Genomic DNA, 18785 nt, shown 5'->3' on the forward strand with positions numbered 1-18785 from the left:
ATTCATGCACATAAATGTTGCTCATAATTTATGTATTAAAATTGCAAGTTTGTCTATCTGTTTTATCTGAGTATTTTGGTGGGCGCGGTCATAGCAGCCACATACATTTAAACATACATACCGCTTCTAATAAACACAAGCACAGCGAGATACAACTTGGAGGATGCCTTAGGTCGTACGCGCTGCTATGTGTTGTGCGGCCGTCAGTGGTGCAAGTCAACTTTTAGGTAGACCCACTAAAATAGCATTGCCAGAGCGAAGGGGATGTGCAGCTCATCAGCAAAGGAGGCAGGTATTTCAATGTCATCTGTCTCCATTGTCTACTTGACTTCGCTTTATCATCTATAATGAAATCCTGAAGAAGACCCAAACGCTAAGGGGCTATCGACCAAGAATGGGCCAGAAAGACTCACTTTGCAATCCTCACAGAAGCCCAACAAACACACATTCCTGTCACTAAAAGAATGTCCCATTGTAAAAAAAAGAACTACCCTGAGTCTTCGCTTTCCTCTTAATCATTCTGTGCTCAGCAGTGTGTATACTTTTCCACACATCTTTCCTATATCTACTTCCGTCGAGAGAAGAAAGGAAGGACGTGAATGAGTGGAGCGGCAGCTCAGAGGGGACTGGGGAAAATATTGTGTTTCTTCCATCATTCTTCACACTGTGGTGCTTTGTAGAATGTTGTGCCTTTCCTCAGTGAAGCAAGTGAGGCCAAAACAGGCTTCCATTTTATTATGAAGTTGGTGCTCGGTTGTTCATATCTGAGTGAATTGCCTTTACATCTTGGTTTTCTCTGTTCTTTCTGCAGGATGTTGGAGTACTCTCTGGACCTACAGAATGTCAGTTTCTCAGCTGTGAGGACAGTTCGCGTCTTGAGACCACTCAGAGCCATTAATCGAGTCCCCAGTGAGTAGCCTCCAGGAAGTGATTGGGACTTGGGTTGAATTATTAGATTGTTATGGGTATGGTGAGGATTGGGGGCATGACACCACACGGGTGGCATGGAAAGGTGCACACCTAAGGGAAGAGTCTAAAGTACAGTGTGTCCTACATAAGCGTGACAGGAAGAGCTCAGAAAGACGTCACTTCCAGGGGATTGGCGACCCTTGAACCAATGCACGTGAACTTTCCTCTGCCTTATCCCTCTCTAAGGATTGTCTTGTCAGCTGCTTTGCCCCCTACATAGTTACCTCGGTGCAGGTCAGAAATGCAATGATGAATTATGTCCGAGTTGAGATCTTACATAGTGATAAAAAAGCCAATAATCCTTCCCAACTTAAATTCTGCTCGCATGTTGTTGTAGAATGGTTCTTTTTTCTGCTCTCGTGGATACAACGAGGGATTAAAGGCTGTAGCCGACTGCAGAAACAAGTTTAACAGGCCCTTAAGATGCACAGACAGAATCTCAAAATCCTCGAAATGTCAGCCAAACGAATCAAACCGATTTATTTTGCATATCATTTTTGCTGTTTTCAAAGTGGTAGGCTGCGGGCTGGTAAATGCATATGTCTCATAAAACTGCCTGTTGGGGCATTTAAATTATTTTTACATTTTGAACAGTACCTTAAAGAAACTTTATTGCGATTATAGATTGTATTGTTCCATTGCATCACAAACATTGTGTTTCGTGCATATGTGACCTAATATATTATAAAATTCAATTCCGTTATATATCTTAACGTCCATCGCTAGAGAACCATAATTAGGTTGGCTAATGTTGTGTTGTTAATAATTTTAAGAACTTCAGAGTACCAAATATGGGGAGTTCGGTTTCTATGCACGTGACTTAAAACATGGCCACTGACAGGATGGATACATGGGTCATGGCTTCCCTGTAGAACAAACTTCAAAAGTAATGTCAGGAGTGTTTTCTAGATGCTTCCATCCTCAGGGAGACAGAAGGGCCTTCGCTAGTGCTTGTAAAAGCTATGTAAAAAGATGGAACAGGCATGGAAAAAAAATTATAGCCTTGAATCACCAGTATTTTACAAAATAGCTTAAAAAAAAATGTGACCTTGATATCTCCCGCAAAGAGAAAGTATTATGAGGGATGTATAGAAAAAGCACAAACAAACACAGGGAAACCTTTAAGATTGTAAATAATTTTATTGATCCTGTGGCTAGCCATGGAAGTAAGGCTTCATCGGTGGACTGGTGTGAGCACTTCACTCTATTCTTCCACAGCAAAGTCCAAGCAATTCAAAACAGTCTTCCCGTAATTTATATCTGGATGTGACTCTTGGTTGTACAAGTCAGATGGCTACACCGAATTCCTGTGGCCTCTTGGAGGTCAATACTAGCTCACTGGAAGACTGTTGGACTGCGATTTTAAACCTTAAATCAGGCTCTCCTAATGGTCATTGTCCTCCTACCATTTTGGTTTTAGGTGTGGACATGATTAACCTGATTTTGAAAGCAGTGTTGAATAAGTCCCTTGTCACTGCTATGGTGCCTTTGTGTTGGAAGAGAGCAAAATTCGTTCCTCTGCTAAAAAAAGCCTAGTGCGGATCCAGCTGTCCCAGGCAATTAAAGGCCAATTTCCCTTCTTCCAGTGCCTGCTAAAATAGTTGGAAATTGTGTCAATCGACAACTCTCAAGTTGTCTAGAGGCCAATAGGCTTCTTCATCCGAGCCAGTCAGGTTTTAGACCTAAGCATAGTACTGAGACTGCCTTAGTGGAGATCTCGGATGGTATAAGAGGTACCATTGATGCAGGTGACAGGGCAGTCCTGGTATTGCTGGACCTGTCAGCAGCATTCGACACGGTCCCATAAGACAGGCTGCTTGCCCGCTTTAGTGAGATTAGCATTAGAGATAATGCCTGGAATTGGCTTAAGTCCTTTCTTGAGGACAGGAGTCAGGAACTTTGACTACCTCCCTATTCTTCTACTAGTCGAAAGGTGTCAGTCGGAGTCCATCAGGGCTCAGAACTTAGTCCCACTAGGTTTAACATCTTTTTGTCACCCTTAGCTAAGGTCGTAGAATCATTTGGGGCTGAGATTATTTCCCATGCTGATGACACCCAGATCCTCTTTACCTTTAGCAAAGGGGTTTCTATCGATTCAAATGTCATTCAGCCCTGTCTCTCATCAGTTTTCCAATGGCTGACATGCAACCATTTGACATGCAACACAGAGAAGACAGAGGTGCTTAGTTTTGGACATAACTTTGTCTTAAACTTAGATGTCTATTGGACTACAGGGATACCTTCACCAGACACTCTAGCTGCCGCTGTAAAAAAACGTAGGGATCCAATTTGACAATAAAATGTAATTTCATAATCAAATTGTTCTGTGGTTGATGCATTTTTTATCATTATCAACGAAGATTACTGTGATATTGGCCCTGTTATGTCCAGATTGGACTACTCCAAAGCATTATATGCAAGGTTGCCAAAATATCTTCTGAATAGACTTCAGGTCGTTCAGAATGTAGCAGCATGACTAGTTCTGGGTTTGCCAGGACGGGAACATATTTCCTGTCATTTGTGCAATTTGCACTGGCTTCCCACTGGAAAATTGATATTTTTTAAAGTAGCGCCCTTCATTCATAGCACTCTTCGTCATTTTGGACCCAACTACCTCGCGGCTAGAATTCCTTTTTATAGCCCTGCAAGTAATCATCTGCCCAAAGTTCCCTACGGTTCGTCTGTCCTCTGTGGAGGTCACTCTTTTTCCTTCCTAGGCCTTGAATTGTGGAACAAGCTCCCTTTTGACTTGCATCAAACAAAGGTTGAAGCCAGTTTTAAGACAAAGTTTAAGACCTGGATTTTCTCTCACTAATCACCTTCCGTATCTGCTTCTTTTCACAGACCGTATAGTGCCGTGACACTCTTGAGTAGACGTGCGCTCTATAAACCACTACACATTCACATTTATTCATTCATTCTTCTGCTACCTCTGAGGACTTTAAAGGATATATCAGCATAGGAGCAGAGAGCACAGAGTGGCCAGCAAGATGTGCATTTAATTTTGAAATCTCTAGCATTCATCTGACCAGAGGTTCATTAAATAAAAGGCAAATCTCATGGACCATGTCTGGTGGAATCGGGAATCTCCTTTATATAAGGTCCTTAACTCTTCTGTGGTGAGAGGTGTGGGGGAAAGTGGTATTAAAAGTAGTTTTTCGAGACTGCTGGGGTATCCTTAGTATATCAGCTCTGTAAGACAAGGTTGCTAAGAGTGCAGACAAGATTGCTGTTGTGCAGAAAAAGGTGCGTGTTAATGCTAAGCCATACACTTGTATATTGCAATATTTTATGATTTATGTAAATGTTTTGCAACTCGGAAACATCTCAAGCTGCTAACATTTGCATCTAAATTGCTTTCAAAGCTTACTTATGTTTATAAAAAATATATTTAAATTGTATTTTAAAATGATTCACTTAGCATTTCACAAAAACTCTTCTGCAGTGAGCCGAACATAGGACCATACGCATGAACACATTTTCCCATAGACACAGAATGGCCAAAACCCTTTGATGCATCTGGCCCTTACTCTCTTAGCTTGCTGACTGTCTTTTGTGACTTGCTATGATTGATCAAGCAAAGCCCACTTGAAGCACCCCAAAAGTGCTTGCTGCCTGCATGCATATAGACTCCTGTCCATGGCCACATATTCTGGTCACTCTGTTAGTGCGTGGGAATGGCTGGGGATGGGTGGGGGTGAATAGATGTATGTTGTAGGTGGACAGGCATGTGCTGAACTTGGAACGTTTATTACCTGCTTTCCTTTCCTCAAAAAATACCTGGTCTTTCTCCCTCTTCTGCAGGTATGCGCATCTTGGTCACACTTCTGCTGGATACGCTGCCCATGCTGGGGAATGTCCTGCTACTCTGTTTCTTTGTGTTCTTCATCTTTGGCATCGTTGGAGTGCAGCTGTGGGCTGGGCTGCTCAGAAACCGCTGCTTCCTTCCTGAAAACTTCAGCCTGTAAGTAGCTGATAATACTGTTGGAGGTGTAGGAAAGGTCTTTGATGGTACAATACTAGTGAGTTTGCCCATCACTGAAGAAGAAAGATTCATTAGGCGGATAGACGTTGGCTTTGTGCCTTGTAATGCTTGAATTCGATTATTAGTTTGTTGGCCACTGTATGTTACCTTCAGTAAGAATGTCCTCTAAGGACATCTTGCTTGGCGGTACCAACTTTCAGTTCCATGCTGTTTAAATATTGTTTTTTTCGTGGTATATGTTTACTTACCTGTAAAGCTCCATAATCCATACATTACTACCCCCACCCTGCCCCTCCCCTCCCCACGTCCCCGCCCTGCAGGTACTCCCACTACCGACTGCGCCTGCTTTTACAATCTCCTATTAGCTGCAAAAACGGTAGGGGAAAGCAAGGATTAGAAACTACAGGAAGGAAAAAGGGATCTTGAATCTCTCTTTACTTTTTATGTTTTGCCTGCACAGCGCTTTCGCTGTCCTTGTGAAATCTGTAATATAAATCTTAGAACGAGCTTACATCCTACCCTTACTTTTCATTGCTCGGTGTGCTTGCCACTTATTTTTCCTCCTTTTTGATTTGTTGTAGCATACCATTTTCTGTTGTTCCTCGTGTGTTTCTCTCATCAGTGTCCCAAGGCCCAAGTACTGTTTTCATCCTTTTTTGTTGAACTCTTTTTTAAAGGTTTTTTCTGCACAGCGCTTGCTCTGCTTGTTTTTATTTCATTGCTGTATCATTCATTTGTATTCATCAGTCTCTCTCCTCACACCATTTTGTTTCATCTTCATCTAATGTTTCATTTTCTTTATTTGTATAACCTCTCTGCATTCCAGCAATAAAACACGCAGATCAGAATTAAAGTAGACTAATGCATGAGGCTGAAGTTAATCTGGTGAAGTTATTTACAAGCCTCTCGCTGCTGACAGACCTGCAAACGCGAGTTGAGAAATACTGGTTTCCTGAGAAATTTTTCAGTGCACAGGCATAATGTACGGATGCACACCTGAGAAAACAGGACATAAAAATATGGAGCGCTTCAACCGATGGAACACCGGTCCTGAGGAACATCGCAGCCCAGTCAATTCCAGCAGGGTACAACCAAGAAACAACAATTCGCAGCAGACCCTGAGGGAAAATGCTGTGACATGACTAAACCTCGGCTAAAATCTGAAATTTTTTAACACCCCTCCTTCATCTAACATTTTTGAAACATTTGTACCATACCTTTGGATACACTCTAATTTACAAAGGCCTCTGCACTGCCGTACGCAATCCTCAGTTATTCATTCCAGACAATGCCTAGTTTTAGACATGTTGTTCTCCTGCTTTTAAATATTTCTGCAGGAACAAAGAAAGCATAGACTGTTTGATTCCCTTTAAGATGGCCGAAATTCTAGACCTGATTTCAAAAAGTGAATGTGTTGACACCTGAGAGTCCTTTTGGTGTTTTAATTCTGGCGTTGGTTGCTGTGGCTGTAGTTGAACAATGGCCTGTTTGAAGATATGGTTATGTCTCAAGTACTTCTTGGAATTGCCTCTCTGTAGGGATACTAGCAGTAGATAGGTAGGAGAACAAAACCAGTGCTAGGGAGACAGGTCCCTTTGTACTTCAGGAGAGCATCATGCCATTTTTGTGTTTGGAGTGTTTACCAAGAGACAGGCATGGGGCTATAATTTATAGCCTCTTTTTCTCCCTTTTGTGTCTGTAGTATGTCTTGAGTACTGCAATTGTCAATGTCCAGGGTGTTTACTGTGACTATATCTCTTTAATATGCATGCGACACATCGCATGACATTACAACGCAGTTGTTACAATGACGGCAATGTTACAACGCGAACCATTACTTCGAAGTCATTACAATGACTTGCTGTAGGGGGCACGCTGGACTTAGGAATAGTATAATTTACTATTCCTACTCCAGTTTTTGCAGCAGCTGGGAAGGTGTTGGATTGTAAATCCAACACCTTCTGCCCCTACAGCAAATCGTTGTAACAACTTGCGATGTAATGGTTCGCAATGTAGCAACGCAGTCGTTGTGACGACTGCGTTGTAATGGCATACAATGTAAATGCTGTTTCCCGTTTACTGTGCTCTGTTCCCGTGAAATGAGATAGTAGTTGAGGTTGACCTCCGCAGACACTGAGGAATGGAAGAGCAGGAAACCGTTCTGGCGTAGCTCCATGGGGTGCAGCTCCCCGTAAGGTGCATGTGAGTGGTGTGGCTAAACTTTCAGCTGCCCAGGATCGTGCACAGGTGTCCACGCATCTAAGCAGCTGTAAAGAGACAGCTATCGAGGCCCAGAGCAGTGTCAACTACCATCTAGACTATATATTGTAGAGCATGCAACAACACAGTGAGCGTGTAAAGTGCTTTATGTCCCTTACAGAAACATGCTTTGGTAACCCAAGGCTTCACCCTCGGAGTCTGGGCACTACATATCTAGGGACAGGATACCCCACCACAAACACTGCAAGTCTGCTGAATTTACTTGTTAATTATTGCTTCCCAGTATTTTGCTTTATATGCCAGCAGTGTCTCTCCTTGGAAGGGTGCTCCCCTCTATAGAGCTGCAAAGCCACCAGCCACCCGCCCCCATCCCATTCTTAGTTCTCAAATATTGGGGTTGGATTGCCTGCACTGCCATGCCTCCTTTGCCTGCAGTCCTGGTCAATTTTGTATATTTATGATAACAGTGGCCAGTAAATTATCTATGCCCTGTCTCCCCTTTCATGAGAGTGACATGTTGTTGCCATGCTGCATTTCAATAAATTGGTGACCATGTCCCCCGTAGCCGCCTCAGCTTACAGGAACACCCTCACTATCTCTCTTCAGGATGGAATGCTTCCTCTCTGCCTGAAGCCTGTCTTTGTTTTATGAGACAAGAGATAGCAAGGCAGTACAAAGGGCATCAGTGGGCAAGCAAGGGGAAGTATGTGCCAACTAACATGTGTGTTGCCAGTCTTATTGTCTTAATAAAGTATCCTTTCTTAGCAAATACATTTCTAGCATGGATGTAGCCAGCTTTGCCAAAGAAGTCGGTGGGGGATAAGTTATATAATATGTCATGGTGCTGTTGGGCATGTGGGAGGTCCAGGTGCCTGGCAATGACCTATGTGTAATCACTTGCATTGGCCAAAACATGGTAAAATGAATTGGCCATTTTACAGAGGGTTGTTCATTTTTAATAACGTTAGGTTAATAGCATAGAGATAGCTGTTCTTCCACCTACCCTGAGACACTATTATTTGGTATTTAAACAAACTAATTACTCTCTCAGAAACCTTCAACGTGTCCATAGAGTACCTTATCATGGGCTTAGAGAACTCAGACTGCCCCTACTCTCAGCTGGACCTTAAATGCCCCCAAGTGGCCAACCTTGCTGTGCCTTCAGATACCTCTACTATGCCCTCAAGAGACAGTGATCTTTTGCATGGTATTCCACCAGGTTTTCCCTCCTTTTGTTGAACCAATTTTTGTTGGCCATAGGATTCTGCACACTTTATTACTGCTAACCAGTGGTAAAGTCCTTTTGCTCTCCCTTTCAAACCTGGTAAAACTGTCATATACCTAAATGGCACTTTTACTTTACTTATAAGTCACTAGTATATGGTAATATACATACCCAGGGCAAGTGTATTGAATGCTACTAGTGGACTACAGCACTCATTATGCCACCCCCTAAAGTAGTCCTGTAAAACATGTCTCCAAGGTATGCAGTTTTAAACTGGTGCTTTGACATACCAAAATACACCTTTTTTAATGTGTGTAAATCACTCATAAATGAGATCCTAAATGCCCATAGGGCAGGATATATGGTATGTATTTAATGTTTTACAAGCCCTGGCAGTGAATAGCCTCCAAAGTTGTTTTTCACTGTGGCAAGAATCCTCTCCCATAGGAACACACTGGGTTACATTATAACAACTTACAGTGCTTAATTTCAAAGATTATAATAGTCATTTCAAATCCAATGTTATGGTCAAATTAGATTTTATAATACTATTTTGAAAATGACACTAATAGAAAGTTGTCAATTTCTTGCATAAGCCAAAAGGGGCATTTTGCCAGTGTCCAGTGTCACCTGACTGCTGAAGGCTTCCCTGTGGTGAGCTGTGAATTGCTGCCAGAATGTGACTAAAGGGCTTGGGTATGGAGATATCTTTTTTGTCTGGGAGCAGGATGGCTTGGGGCCTGCTTCCCTTTTGTTTTGCTAGTCAGTTTTTCTCCACATCCAGTGGGATGGGAGAGCTGCCCCAGGAGGACTGGTTTGGAGTGACCACAAAGGAAGGGTTTGCCCATTATCCTAGCCACATCTCTGGGTTGGTATAGGGAGCTCTGACCAGGGGAAGAAAAGTTCTGCCATGTTGGATTTAGATAGGCTGGGGCACTGTGGGATAGGTAACAGTTAAACACACAGCAGCTGCAGCAAAAGTTGGCAGGGTTAACCATTAAATAGGGAGTAGCCAGGAGTTTCCACCAGCCACAGGCTGTCACTGGGCAGAAATGTGATATTCCCAGCACCCTCCTCAGAACAGTTATTGGATATGAATCAAAGGAGAGACTGCCCTGCTGCCTTACGAACCTGAAGGAAAACTGAACAAGCTTGCATTGACCCAGGACCAAGATGGGACTTCAAGGGTCAGTTGGCTGACATCCTATTTGAGCCACAGAGACACATCAAGCTTCTAACGGCCCTTTCCCCGCAGCTGCCCAGGTGACCAGTACCAAACGGACATGCCATGGAAGCTGAGTAGAGTGAGTCCTAGCCCCCAAGTGGTGCTGTGGTTAAAGCCAGGTCCTGGACCATTGGCAGGTGTTAGAGTGTACTCCTCCTGTCCCCAAACTGCAAAATCTGGGACTTAGAAACTTTTTGCCAACTTTTTGCCTGGGGAACTAACAGAGACCAGAATTACCATAGAAGCCGCAGAAGTTGACATCGAATCACCAGTCGGCCTCAGCTTGCTGCTTTGCCTCACTGAAAGAGATTTGACTTCCTGAGAGGTTTCTAAGTAAGACTGCGGAGGGCTTCATCAGGACCGATGCCGAGCAGCGACCCATTGCCAGTATGGCCTTCCTGGGCACAGACTTCAGACTTTGCCCACTCTGAGCTTTCCCACCCACGTCAATTACTACACCGGAACCCCACTCTTCAGGCACTTGCTGTCGTCGAGCCCCACTTCAAATCCAGCTTTTCCCACTGGAGACTCATCTGCGCCAACTTTTTTCCATCAAAGTTTCTAACTCTAAAGGTAAACTTTACACCGGGATGAACCTGGCACTCCATCTTGGTCAACCTTAACTTTTGACTTTGACTTAGTCTAGCGCAACCAGATATCTGTGATTAGAGCTTTGTGCTTTTTGGCATTATTTCTAATTCAAACTGAAAAATTCATATCCCTGGTTCTACCTACTGGATTTTTGTTGTTTTAGTGTCATTTTATTTTTTAACATATTCTCAATTTTTCAAAATTAGTTTAGTATTTTTCTTCTGTTATGTTTTCACTTTATTACTGTTTGAGTGTTGCCTAAATACTTTACTCATTGTCTTTAATCTCTCTTAAGCCTGACGGCTTGTGCCAAGCTACCAGAGGGTTATGAACAGGTTCATATAGTGACCTTTTTAGTTCATCCTGATAAATACTGTGATTATTTTTTTTGAGGTGGGGTTTCCCCACCACCCCCCCCCCCCCCCAACTAATACTCCAATTTCTTTCACTCAGACACCAACAGCTCGTCCAAACACTCCCTCAGGCTTCCCTTAGAGATTCCCAGTGTGACCTCAAATACCTACCAAAGACCCAAACATGATCCTTATTCCACACTCAGTGACAATCTTCTGAACCTCAGAGCTCACCTCCATGCACAAGCAGCTGCCCTTCAAAGAGCACCAACCAGCCTTCACACACATCCATGTTGTCGATAGATACTCGTTTATCTGGCCCTGCATACCTTCTGAGATAGCCTCCCCATCTGGCCATGATGTCCTGGTCTGGAGTGGCTGGGGCAGGCAATTTGCTCCACAGTTCCACACTCTAGCTATTCCTCTGAGTTCGAGCCCCTCTGGGGGCTGTAAGCATTGACACAAAGAGACCCCCACCCCTTATATATGTGTAACTCATGCGCACAATACACCTCATAGGCAGAAATGATGGTTTAAGGAAGGGGAGAAAAGCGATGCATAGTGATTATGCTGAAAGCAGAAGTGCTGCACACCTTACTCTTCTGAGCATGCATAATCTGCATAAAAAACATTTCATGTTTAATTTCAGCAGATGCTCGGGGAACCTGCTCCGGAAGAGTATTTAAAACCTCGCCAGTACGAGGATGTGTCTCATTTGGTGTTTCGAAGGGGGGTGGGCTACTGAAATCACCCCAACAGAGGCGGAGCGATGAAAAGATGCAGCCATCTGTTTTTTTGCGCGAGCAGTGCAGCAAACGTGCTCCTTTGGAACACTGCCATCTCGAGGATTAAGAAACGCACATCTCTCTGCTCTATTTTACAAATGCAAAATGACAGCTTCATACTCTTCAAATTAACCACTCTGGATGTGAAAGTCTCACAACAATGATTTTTGAAATGCTTGGGAACATTTTGCAATGTTATGTCGGTGGACTGAAATAGCTGCATTTTCAATGCTTTCTGACACATTCAGGTTTCCTGTTAACATACCATCTGTGTACTGAGCTTTCTAAGGGCCAGGCTGAGAGTGTCACAAGAAGTTAACATGTAACCTCAGTTGGCATTGATCACCGTTTTCATCCTCAGGTTTCAAACAGTATCTTCCTACTGTGCCCCACTAACAAACGAGTTCACACTGTAGGGCCTTTGTTAATATAACTGGCTTGGGTTTGCAGGGGTTGAACCTCGGCAAAGTACCCTGGGGGACCAGGACTACAGGGCCAGAAAAGCTAAGACCAGGAGGAGGGCCCTCGGGGACCAGGACGAGAGGGCCAGGAAGGTTAGTAGCAGGAGGACCAGGACCAGGAGCATCCTAGGGACCAGGACAAGAGGCCAGGACCCTAGGAGAATGAAGAGAAGAAAGAAGAGGTAGAAGAGGGCTGCAAGGAGTGCCAGCAAGAAAACCAGGAATACCATGAGGAGGAGCAGGACCAGAACAGAGTGCAAGGACAGGGACCGAGTGGACAGAGACCTAACCATGATGAGCGGGAGGAGCAGCAAGGCCAGGTGGTAGACAATCAGGAAGAACAGGTAAGTTGGGTCCACCAAGAAGACTTGAGAGCACCAGAACCAAGAGCGCAAAGTGAAGGATCACCAGGAAGAAAAGGGCTGAGGAACAGGGGTAAGGGAATTATTAACAGGACGGCCAGCAGGACCAGGAACAGTAGGAAGAGGGCCAGGAATAGAGGGAATACTAGGAATACCATGAGGGGGCGGACAAAGAGCACCGACTACACCAGAGTACGGCCACCAGGAGGCCCAGGGCAGGACCATTAGAATGATCAAGGAGGCCAGGAGATCCAGGATTGATTCTAGAGCACTTGCATTAAGCCACCCATTGCCTCTGATAAACAGTACTAGGTAATGTTTCTTGGGATACCCTCATTTAGACACTCTCCTGTTCGTTCGGCCCTTTTAAAGCACTGACTCCAGTGAAATGCATCCTTCTTCTGCAGTGTTTCTGCTGTTTAGGCTATGCTGGAAATCTTCACTAATTTTGCAAACTAGCAAGCTTTCTGCATACATTTACTCAAGAGCACACAAGAACTTGACATTTGTCAATCAAAATGGATACATGAATAAAGTGGATGTTTAAAAATAGGTGCTGACCTTGCACATGTCCATTCTACACTCCTGCAGGTGGTATGTGCATTTACCTATTCTCCCTACAGCTGGCTGATCACCCAGAAGGCCTGAAGGAGGCTGAACACTCAAAATATGCTTTCCTCCTGGAAAGTCAGCAGTTACCTTGAATACTTTCATTCATGTATTTTGACAATTGTCTAGGAGGTAATGATCTAGTTCACAATTATGATTACAGAGATCATTAATTTGCTTGGTGTAGAGATGTTTGAACTAATAAAACATTTCCTCCTCACAATATGCTAAATGCTCGGGGCAGAAAGTGAAGCAGGGAGTAACTTTTCAAAGTTCTGTAAAGTTGCAAAGATTTGTATGCACTGTAAAATCAATATGATTCTCAAGCAGAAAGAAAGAATCAAAGAGAAAGAATCAAGAACAAAAGGGTGCTTACGAGAAGGGAAAGAGAAAATAGGATTGAAAGGAGGAAAGAAACAGGAGGGGAGAGAGAACAGAAGAAGTAGAATAACAAAGGAAATGGGTATAGAATAGCGTGGAGATGATACAAAGGAAGTGAAGGGAACAGAAGAGCAAAATAATGAGAAAGGCGAACATATGTTCAGAAACTATGTGACAAACAGGAGATGAGGAGAAGGGGAAAGAGAAAACTACGAGAAATTATCAGAATCTAATGAAGAGTAACAAAAAAGGAGAGATGGAAGAATATAGGTGCTGGAAGAGAGAGTAGAAGAAAGAATGTAGATAAGTGCGAAGAGGAAAAGAGAAAAGGGAAAAGAGCAGAAGCTTGAAGACAAACCAGAAGAGAAAAGGGGAGGATGTGAGGCATATGGAAGTGGGAGAGTAAGAAAAAAGGGTCATAATTGTAAATAGGGAAGGAAGATGAGAAATGAAAACTGAGGGAAAAGCGGACAAAAGAAAAAGGGGTCACAATTGGGTATAAACCTGAGGGAGGGAGGGGTGGGAGAGGGAGGAGGAAAAGGAGGAGAGGAGAGGTTAGGAGAGGTGAGAAGCGGAGCGGAGTGGAGAGGAGAGGAGAGGAGTAGAGAGGAGAGGAGACGACTCCATGGCTATCATTTCCTTCTCAAAATGTTTTTTGCTCCGTGCTAGCCTTCCTGTGGCCATTTATCAGGACCAGAAGACATCATGTGTTGTTACTACGCCTCTCCGTGACTCTGCAGAGGAAAGGTGTCAAAGATGACTGGAGAAAATGGACTTAGAGTAATGGTGCTGATATGTGATTTAAACGTTATTATTATTATTATTTTTTTTTTTTAAAACCTTTATTTGTGAAGATGGTGACATACAAATACGGGCCTACAACCCAGAGGCCGGCCACGGAACAAACTGGAAGGCACCAATAGCAATAAAAAGTACAGAATGGTCACGCAATACTACCCAATGCTGCGAGTCTATAATGCTAACTGAGCGTAGCCCCCCAGTAAAGGATCGCTGAAGGTTAATTTTATATATATAAAAATAAAGGATCGGTCGTATAATAAGCGTCTTGGTACACATGACGGGGAACAGAATCAACATCATTATAATAGGGAATCCGTAAGTCAGTTATCAGAATAGTCCAAAGCGGTCAAGCCATCGATGCCCTTGCTATTCTTCTTCAGTCAGTGTCCACCCGCAACCTCATGTGCCCAAAGACAAGCAAAACATCACTCACATGATAATCAAATCATCAATGAGACGGAAAAAGGTGCAGTCACTATACAACCCAACCCGGAGAGTAAAAGAAAAAGAAAATATTAGAAAAAAGGGAAAGAAATGGGGGAATCCACGTTACTGTACCCGCCCCACGGCGATAATGGCGATCCACAATCCAGACAGCAAACATTCTTAGGGGCGGGGAGGCTAAGTTAAACGTTATTATTATTATTATTATAGAGTGTTTTATAGCGCAGCCTGTTACTCGCGAGTATCCTTGTGGGTGAAGGAATGTGAGGAGAGCAGAAGCAGAAGGCGATGGGAGCAGTTATGTAGTTAATTTAAACAAATGAGTTTTTAGGCCTTTCTTGAATTGGGCAATATTCTGAGATGCGCGGAGGTGGAAGGGGAGTGCATTCCAGGCTCTGGCTGCAGTAACGGATATAGACTGGCCCCCCAGCCTAGCATACTTGAATCTAGGAAGGACCATCCTACACTGGTTGGCTGATCTAAGGCAGCGATTAGGAACATACATAGAGAAGCGTTTTCTCAGGTACAGTGGCCCTAGCTCATGTGTCGCTCTGAAGGAGAGGACCAGCGATTTAAACAAAATACGCTATGCCACCGGAAGCCAGTGAAGACTACACAGGTGGGAGCGGACGCTAGACCTCCTAGGAATATTAAAGAGGAGTCTAACTACCGCATTCTGAACCACCTGGAGTCGTTTGATCAGATAGGATGGAAGGCCACTGAACAAAGCATTGGCGTAATCAAGACTAGATAGAATGAGGGCGCGCGCCTCTGTCTCTTTAGCTTCCCTAGGAAGTAGAGGAAAAAATCTGCGCAAAGTTTTCAGGGTGCCAAAGCAGATACCTCTAAGTTTTTTAAAATGGTCCTCAAATTTTAAATTATCTCCGAACCAAACATCCAAATTCTTAGCCGGGCCTCCCATAGATTTGGGGCAGGGAATATCAGGTGGCCATAGATGATCTCTAAAGTTGCTGGAGAAGGTTCCAAAAAAGAGGACTTCAGACTTTTCCTCATTGCACTTTAACTGTGCAAGTGCGAGCCAGCGAAAAAAAGAAGAGAGACAGAGCTGAACAGCTGACGTATCCAAATTGTCACCTGGCCAGGTAAACAGAAGTTGGGTATTGTCAGCGTAAGCAATTATTTTTGCCCCCAGATGCTCAGCCAAATAGATCAAAGGGGTCAAGTAAATATTAAAAAGCAAGGGGCTAAGTGTTGACCCCTGCGGAAGTCCAGTACAGAGTATTCTCGGCGAGGACGCATGCGGTGACATCCAGACCTGCTGAGTCCTTTTGTTCAGGAATGTCGTCAGCCAATCGAGAGCCGAGCCAGTAATGCCAATGGCGGACAGTCTGGTGAGAAGAAGCCCGTGGGGCACCGTGTCGAAGGCGGCAGAGAGATCCAACAAAATCAGAACCACTCTGCCGCCTCCGTCCAGGCACTCCCGTATAGCCTCCAATACCTCAACCAAGGCTGTTTCGGTGCTGAATGCTGCCCGAAACCCCGACTGTGCCGGATGTAAGGCATTAGAGGATGTAAGGCATTAGAGGTCTCAACAAAATTATCCAATTGGCGAAACGCCATCTTTTAGCAAATTTTAGGAAAGAAATGGGCCGGTAGCTTGACGGGGCGGCTGGATCCATCCCGGATTTTTTTAGAAGCTGCAATAATTTAGCCTGCTTTCAACAGGTTGGGACAGTCACAGTAGAAAAGGAGAGGTTAACTATCTGAGTGACCTCCCCACATACTGTCTCAGCCACTCCTCCAAGCCCTCGGGCCGGACAAGGATGCGTTGGGGACCCCGACTTCATGGACCTTAATACTACCAGGATATCTGCTACTGCAGACGGTTAAAAAAAACATCCTAGTTACATTCTAGTTCACTTCCTTATACTGGTCATTATGTGATGTGTAACCCCGAAGCCACCCGCTAAGGAGAGCTAACAAAACATCCACAACCTGGAATCAAACAATCGTACCAGCACCACGATGATGCAACACCAATGGCGGACACTAAAGGTGCACAATAGAGCACAATCCCCAGATTGTTTCTAGCCCAACATAGTAGAAGTACCCTATGTTTCTAAACACCAGACCCTATCCTGACAGATATGCAAAGAGAGTGCTGCATCCCGAACAAACAAAGAGTGGAAATGCCTCCAGCCAGCCGTCAATGGCCCTCATCAAAAAGGGGTCAAGCCGAAACTCATAAACGGACAGATCCCCAAATGACCACAGGGATTCAAAGTGGGCATACCAATGAGTTGGAAAACATTGTAGGAAAAGGGAAACTGCAAACAGAAACCCTTCTAAACCTTTCCAAGAAGCCAGCTTCAAAATGCAATCACACAGCAACTCAACAAGAAGATGAGGTCCACACAAGACTTAGGGAATGTGCCTCATGAAGCACAACACATGCCACAATAACACAATGATGCAAAACACATGGGGATAGATCACCTCCCAAATGGCATCACTACAACCGCTTAAGCCTGAAACAACACCCTTCTACTGCAGCAGTATGTCTGGAATCACCAACCTAGAAAGTAAAGGAAGTATAGAGGGATGGAAACAGGGGCGGACAAGTGAGAGGTGAAGGGACTTCTGCAGAGGACATTCAGAGGAGCCAAGAAGAGCAGGCCATGACGACAAGTGAAATGGAAGCAGTTGTTAGACCTGCACAAAGGCCACAAGAGTGGAGCCCCACACATGCACTTCTTCCTGAACAAAGCCGTACCCAGTTAGCAGAGCTGGGAGAACAGAAACCATCATATTCCTGTCCACTGTAACAATGACCACCCCTCTTCTGTACACTGCACACAGCTTCAGAAAATCCCTTGGTGCATTACAGAGTGGGGGACAGCCCCATCCTGCAGATACCAGACCAATGTTCAGTACCCATCAAGTAAAGGAGGCCTCTGCTGACATATGGGCCTGAAAGAACACGTTTTTCTGTGATACTAATTGCTTTTCATGTACAGTAGCAATTAAACCTGAAAGTAAAACATATATATATACGGAATAAGTAAACATGACATGTGAACTTGAGTTTATTGTTATTGTCTTTTCTGCGTGTGGCATAACAATGCCTTTCATAATGAGAGTATATTCCTATGGAATACATAGGATTCATTCTTAAAGGGTGATTCCAGCCCCAGTGGGGCTGCAAATAATGTCTGCCTCTCTGTGAAATTTCAGATATCTATCCTGCTGGAGCTTTTTCTTTGTTCTCTTGAATGTACCAGAACAGCAGCAGTCACAAACTATAAAGCAAACACAAAAAAACCTAACTGATCACCCCCAAGTTCTCACCGCCCCAGAAGATACCCATGACCCAGCACATCCAGGACCCTGAGAAGAGCCCCAAACATGGCCACAGGCGTCAATGGACCACCTTAACTAAGCCAGAGGGAGCTGGGAAAAAAAAAGAGGACCAACCATCTCTGGAAAGGCAGGCAGACTTATCCAAAGACGCTAAACACAAGTTGGAGAGACAGACCACCAAGCCCGGGGCACAAATAAAACACCAGTGAAACCAGGCACACAACACATAGTTAGTGCTGTCAACAGGTCACCCTAAACCATCTAAAAAACAAATCACATGAGCCATCTGAAACTGGAAGGTAGACACAAGCATGCCTGCTTACACCTTCCACAAGACGAGCCAGAAGAACAGCAACCCCCCACCACACAGAGTTCAGCACCGAGAAACACCACATTCAAAGCCAGCCCCCCCCCCCACCGATGACTTCCAGACTTCCAGGCAGCCACAAGCCCAGAGAAAGATCAGCTCCCTGCGCATGACGAGGCATACGGAGGCAAGCGGCAGCTCTCTCCTGTAGTCATAGTTGCCATAAATGAGTGGTTCAATAGTCCTTTATTTTGCGAGATTTCATAAAACTCCAAATGGTGTGCCCTGTATCTCAATATGATAACCTAGGCTTTTTGATGAATATGCATGTGTGCTTAGACAATACACGAGTCAATGGCACACATACAGAAAACACACTACTAGTTTGCCTAACAGTTATAGTCATGGCAATGAAAACAATCGTATCCTATCTTTTCCTGCCTCACGTGCTCATGTTATTGGCTTCTTTTTTGTTGCTATTATATATGTAGAAGGGGTCTAACACTCCCGTCTATGCCCGTAGTTACAGATGTATCCCTCTTCTGCCACTATTTTTACCTATCTCTCCTTCAATGGTTTTCACCGTGAATGAGCACCCGGGTGGCAGTCCCTATGTTTTATTTTGTTGTGGGGCTGATTGCTGTGTGCAGTGTGACATGTTTACTGAGTAGGGCTTCGCTAAAAGCAGCGCATCATTATAGAATATGATTAACTCACAGAAGGAACTATTATCCATACCATAAAAC

The 18785-nt window shown here is 44.2% G+C and overlaps 1 protein-coding gene across 1 annotated transcript in view; it reads left to right on the top strand.

The window, feature by feature from the left end:
* CACNA1G (calcium voltage-gated channel subunit alpha1 G) overlaps positions 1 to 18785 on the top strand; it is a 787437-nt gene that overhangs the window by 144189 nt on the left and 624463 nt on the right. Inside the window, exons 3-4 of the mRNA XM_086930846.1 lie at positions 812 to 909; positions 4774 to 4933. Of these exons, the coding sequence (XP_086786972.1) occupies positions 812 to 909; positions 4774 to 4933 (258 nt within the window). The remainder of the gene's footprint in view (positions 1 to 811; positions 910 to 4773; positions 4934 to 18785) is intronic.

This window comes from Lissotriton vulgaris, chromosome 7 (genome assembly GCF_964263255.1).
Source record: "Lissotriton vulgaris chromosome 7, aLisVul1.2, whole genome shotgun sequence".
In the NCBI taxonomy this organism is placed as follows: domain Eukaryota; kingdom Metazoa; phylum Chordata; class Amphibia; order Caudata; family Salamandridae; genus Lissotriton; species Lissotriton vulgaris.